The sequence below is a fragment of the Tenrec ecaudatus genome, chromosome 8 (genome assembly GCF_050624435.1).
Source record: "Tenrec ecaudatus isolate mTenEca1 chromosome 8, mTenEca1.hap1, whole genome shotgun sequence".
Lineage (NCBI taxonomy): Eukaryota > Metazoa > Chordata > Mammalia > Afrosoricida > Tenrecidae > Tenrec > Tenrec ecaudatus.
The window spans coordinates 64,806,733-64,812,386 of record NC_134537.1 but is presented as its reverse complement, the minus strand read 5'-3'; the positions used below and the strand labels follow the sequence as shown (position 1 = coordinate 64,812,386).

At 50.4% G+C, this 5,654-nt stretch overlaps 1 protein-coding gene across 1 annotated transcript; it reads right to left on the bottom strand.

The window, feature by feature from the left end:
• Positions 1-3,113: 3,113 nt before the first annotated feature.
• On the bottom strand, positions 3,114-5,303 carry LOC142455415 (endogenous retrovirus group K member 24 Gag polyprotein-like). The gene has a single exon (XM_075557181.1). It carries the CDS (start codon positions 5,301-5,303, stop codon positions 3,114-3,116), a length of 2,190 nt encoding a protein of 729 aa, XP_075413296.1.
• Positions 5,304-5,654: the final 351 nt, after the last annotated feature.

The window sequence follows — 5,654 nt, the reverse complement described above, 5'->3', positions numbered from 1 at the left end:
GTGAGAAAGTTTAAAACAAATACTGCATGGTTTAAAAGGGTTTTAAAATTGCCAGTGCGGGGATACAACGACTCACCCCCTGACTGTAGTTTGAAAAGCATGTTTTTCAAGGTTTGGTGAGTTCTCTCCACGATGCCCTGGCCCTGAGGGTTAAAGGGAATGCCGGTAACATGGCGGATGCCCATTTGTGCGCAAAATTGTTTGAAACTGGAGCTGGTATATCCAGGGCCATTGTCCGTCTTAAGTACCTTGGGTTGAGGGGTGGCAGCCAAGCAAGTGAGGATGTGATAAATGACGTGCTTGGTGGCCTCCCCAGTTTGAAGGGAGGCACAAATGAAGCCGCTAAACGTGTCGACCGAAACATGGATATACTTAAGTTTACCAAAGGGTGGGTGGTGGGTAACATTCATTTGCCACAACTCTCCAGGCACGAGCCCACGGGGGTTGACCCCGTTGTGAGGCTCGGGTAAAAGGGTCAAGCAGCCTTTGCATTGCCGTACAATTTTTCTGGCCTGCTCCCATGTGATAGAATATTTAAGTCTAAGGGTATGGGCGTTAAGGTGATGTATTTTATGAGCTCTTTGGGCAGCTTCGAGGGGGATTATAGAAAGGTTAGTTGCAATTAATTGTGTGGCCTGGTCTACCAAATCATTTCCTTCGGACAGCGGTCCTAGCAACCCAGTATGGGCACAGATGTGGCCTATAAAAAAAGGGGCTGTACGGGCAAAAATCAATCTTTGCAACTGGGAAAACACGGAGGAGGCATTAGTTGTAGGGCGGATATGAGGGACTGTTTCTAAAAGAGGAACAGAAGCGCGACATAAGCACTGTCAGTATACAAATTAAAAGGACTATTTGGCAAGGCCTCAAAAATTTTTATGATGGCGCTTAATTCCACCAACTGAGCTGAGAAGAACTCGGTCCGAAATCGAGAGACCTGCCCATTTATGCTAAAGGCGGCCATTCCAGAAGACGATCCGTCAGAGAAAACCAACAGGGCACCCACAACTGGAGCCATCTTAGTCCAATGGGGGAAAATAACAGGGGATCTTTGGAAAAATTGGATTAATTTATCGGCCGGATAATGATTATCTATGGAGCCCTGAAAAGAGGTACAATTAAAAGCCCAATCGTCATCACTTTGGAGGAGCCACTGGACCTGGGCGGCAGTGTACGGCACAATTATAGTCTCAGGATCTCTACCAAACAGTTTTAAAGCAGCTTCCCTGCCAAGGCGTAAGAGTTGGGCAACCAGATGAGGGTAAGTAGGTAATACTCGGTTAGAGGAAGCGGGCAAATAGACCCAAAATAAAGGCTTGAGCTGCCAGAGCAACCCTGTGGGAGAATGGGAGGTGGGGAAAATAATAAAATTGAATGGCAATTCTGGGGAAAAATAACCAATGCTTTGATTGTTAATGGCTCGCTCCACCTGGGCTAAAGCTTGTTGGGCCTCAGGGGTGAGCGCGCAGGGGAAGAGGGATCAGCATCTCCCCGCAAAATGTCAAATAAAGGCTTAAGTTCTTTGGTAGTGAGCTTCAAGTAAGGGCGGAGCCAGTTAATGTCCCCGAGTAACCTTTGGAAGTCATTTAAGGTATGCAATGAATCAGTACGTAACTGGATCTTTTGAGAATAAACTCGATTAGGTAACAATTCAAACCCCAGAAATAATTGTGGGGGGTGGACTTGAATTTTCTCCGGGGAAATTTGGAGACCCCTATTTTGGAGGGCAATGATGAGTTGCTGTCCAACCTGATGGAGCTGTTGCTCGCAGGGCCCTGCCATCAAAATGTCGTCCATGTAATGGATAATATATAAGTTAGGAAATGACAAGCGGAAGGGGTCAACCGTTAGTGCCACATATTTTTGACACAGGGTGGGGCTTGTGGCCCGCCCTGCGGGAGGACCCGCCACTGAAAACGAGGGGAAGGCCCTACGAAATTAATTACAGGGAGACTGAATGCAAAACGCTTGCAATCCTCAGGGTGAAGAGGGATAGAAAAAAAAAACAATCCTTAAGATCAATAATTAGTTTAACAAAATTTTTAGGAATAGCTATTGGCGAAGGAAGACCTGGTTGTAGGGCGCCCATGGGAACCATGGTTTTATTAATTGCCCTTAAATCTTGCAACAACCGCCATTTTCCTGTTTTCTTTTTATATAACAAACACAGGCGTATTCCAGGGTGAGGTGGAGGGTTCAATGTGTCCAGCCTCCAGCTGTTCCTGCACCAACTGTGTGGCGGTGAACAATTTATGTGACGGGAGGTGCCATTGGTCAATCCAGACAGGCTCATCACTCTTCCATGTAATCTTTTCTGCCTGGAGTGCAGGAGGAGCAATGGCCCTTACAAAAAATGATTAGAAAATCCTAAGCCTGTGAGATCATTTTTGGGGACAGCTGCGACGGGCGTTGAGTCTCCCTGACCCAGTCTGCCCAATCCCTTCCCGGGCAAATAACCCTGGGAAAGCATTTGTTGGGCGACGACTTCGTTATGGCTGCATATAAAAATCTTCATCTGAGAAAGGACATCCCTGCCCCAGAGATTGACGGGCAGGCCGGGAACAACAAAAGGCTGAACTGTACCTGTATTGCCCTCGCTATCTTCCCAGATTAGAAGTTGGGAACTTTGCAGGGTATTTCTTGACTGCCCAATCCCTTGCAGATGAGTTAGAGAGGCCTGTAAAGGCCAAGCAGAAGGCCAGGAGCTTTGAGAAAGGACAGTGGAGTCTGCTCCAGAGTCTAAGATGCCCTAAAGGCCTTTCCCTGGATCTTAAGAGTAAGTTTTGGGTGATCCTTAGTAATAGCCTGGACCCAATAAAGGTCAGAGGAGCCCGGTTGGGAGGCACCACGAGTGTTGCTTATCGCTGGATGAGAAGTGTTCAGAGGCAGCGGTAGGGCTTGGGCCAGGCGCTGTCCTCGCTGGATGGAAACAATACCTTTAGAAACACTTGCCAAAATCTTTATTTCTCCTGCATAATCACTATCTACCAATGAGGGGTGAACAATAATACCATTTAGGGTGGTTGAAGCGCGTCCCAAAATCAGAAAAAAGGTGCCTGGTGGTGGGGGGCCAAAAATTCCAGTGTCGATAATTCGCACTCCATCTTTGGGGGTCAATATTGTGGGGGTGGCGGTACACACGTCCACTCCTGCGCTTCCTGGGGTGGCCCGGTACAGGGAGGGTTGGGCTGCCAGCTGTTCCCCGAGGCCGGAACAAAGGGAATGGGTTGAGGGGCCCAGGGCTGGCCCCGCTGGCCGTTTCCCGAGAGCGGAGGCAAGGGACGCCTGTTGATATCAGTAATGGAGCGGCAGGCAGTAACCCAATGCTTTCCCTTTTTACATCGGGGGCAAGGGGTGGCGGGGATGGCGGGGCGGGCGCTCGATTCCGCGGGGGGAGTAAATCTGGTAGCGGAAGAGGCCAAGGTAGGGCACTGCCTGGCAAAATGTCCCGGTTGGCCGCATTGAAAACAATTTTTCGAAGAATTATTGAACTGCAAGGCGGAACCCACTGCAAGATGAATGGCCTGGGAAACCTTAGCGGAAAAAGGGTCGACATCCTGGCACAAGCGTAACATTTCGTCAAGGGTTTTATCCCTAGCCTTGCCGCGCATAACCGCCCTGCAGGAGGAATTAGCATTTTCATAGGCCAGCTGTTTAATGAGCTTATCACTAGCAGCCTCATGGCCCAGGGTCCTTTCGGCAGCTTCCAAAAGGCGGCTAATGAACTCATTGTATGGCTCCTGCGGCCCTTGAATTATTTTTGTGAGGGGGGTAATGGCCGAGCCAGCAGTGGGAAGCGCTCGCCACCCGCCAAGGGCGGCATTGGTAGTTTGGGCTAAGAGACCGATAGGGAAGCGTTGCTGGCGTGTTTCGGCAGCATACTTGCCCTGCCCACTAAACTTTTTAAAGGTCCAAGCAGCCGAAAGTGACCGAGGGGATTTGAGGTTGGTGGCGGCAATGGACTGACATCTATCAAAAAAATCAGCTTTCCAGGTTAAAAATTGGGCTCGAGTCAAAACAGCCTGCATTACTCGCGTCCACTCGGCGGGAAGCATATGGCCCCCGCGGGAGATGGCGTCTAAAACACTTAACGTGTAGGGGGCGTTGGCTCCGTAAGTTCGGACCGCGGTATTGAGTTCCCTTAAGGTTTTAAAGTGGATCTTACGGAATTCTCGAGCTTTAGAGCCAGTCCCCTGTACGGGCGGCTCCTCGTCTTCGCTCCCGCTTTCCTTTTCGTTCTCAGACCCCGACACGTTATCTTTCTCCGCCTCCCGGTCCCCGTCCCCAGAGCCCACGGGCGGGGAGCCGGCGGACTCTGCCTGCGGGTTATCAGAGGTGGAGCTCGGGGAGGACCTGGTGGAGCGGGTGAGAACGGGGAACAAGAGCTGGGCGGGTTCTGCCTTCTTTGTCTTAGGGACACGCTCTTTAGCGGACCCGCGAGGGTGTGCTGCCTGGCAAGGTGAACAAAAAATAGTTTCTCGGAGGGACGTTTGAAGGGAGGAAAGTTCCGTGGAAAGGCGGGCGAAATCCTTTTGGAGGTTTAAAACTTCCTTTAATTCAGCGACTTGGGAGGAAAGTTTTGTTTTTGCCTCAGTGAGGGCGGGCATCAAGGCGGCGGGAACGCATATCTGATTGTTGTAAGGTGGAGGTCTGGTTAAAAGGACAGAGGGCCAGTCAGGGTTATGGTAACGGGCCGCTTCTTCCTCCAGAGTGGCCACGTCCTCAGGGTCTAGGGGCTCGTCATTAGTGGCTTTGGAAAACGCGGAGTAGGTAGCAGGCAAATCTTTGGGATTATACTTCTCTTGTGGGAGGGGAGGGTAACGGGAGGTAGTAGGGGCAGGCTCCCCCGCAGCGGGCTTTTCTGAGTCAGGTATCTCTGAACCTGGCACTTCTATGATTACCGAGGGAGATTTGGAGGGATGTTTATTCGAACAAAGGGGAGAAACGAAGGCCGAGCGAGAAAGTGGGTGGAGGCAATATTCCGCCACCGAGAGAAGTTGTTGCTTATCCGGGTCCTCAGAAGCGGCCTCAACAATGTCCCTGATCAATCCCCAATAAGAAAAAACCGCGGCGGGAACAGCATCGGGTCCTTCTTTATGCAGTTTGTCATTTAAATCCCTCCCGACCTTTTGCCATTTCCCACGATGTATTTCAGGCCCATTCACTATAAACCATGGACAGACTTTGTATACAAAAAGAAAGAATCTTATCAAATCCTTTTTCTTAACTCTTACTCCTCTCTCTCTGAGGGAAACTTTAAGGTCCTTTATAAAGACCATCTCTTTAGTTAGTTTTTGGCCCATCTCTATGGGCCAGACGAAGTTCTACTCACCGAGGCTGATCAGTCTTCGTGAGCAGCGAAGACAGTCCTTGACTTCTTTATCTCTTCATCGGGGCTCGGCCGGGCATCTTCTTCTGGGAGCTCTTCTGGAGCTGGGGGTCCGTCCGGCAAGGGTCCACACCTCGGGCCCCACGTGGGCCCCACTTGCCCCGGACCAGCGGGACTCAGTTATTCGAGGGGTTTCCTAGGGGGACCCAGCCTGAAAGAGAAACGGGCGAGAGAGAGGAGCAAGACCAAGCAGATTCTTGTCAAGGTCTCAGTTTATTGCTACACGAGCCTCTTTTTAATGGATGAGGCAAACAAAGGAATTCCA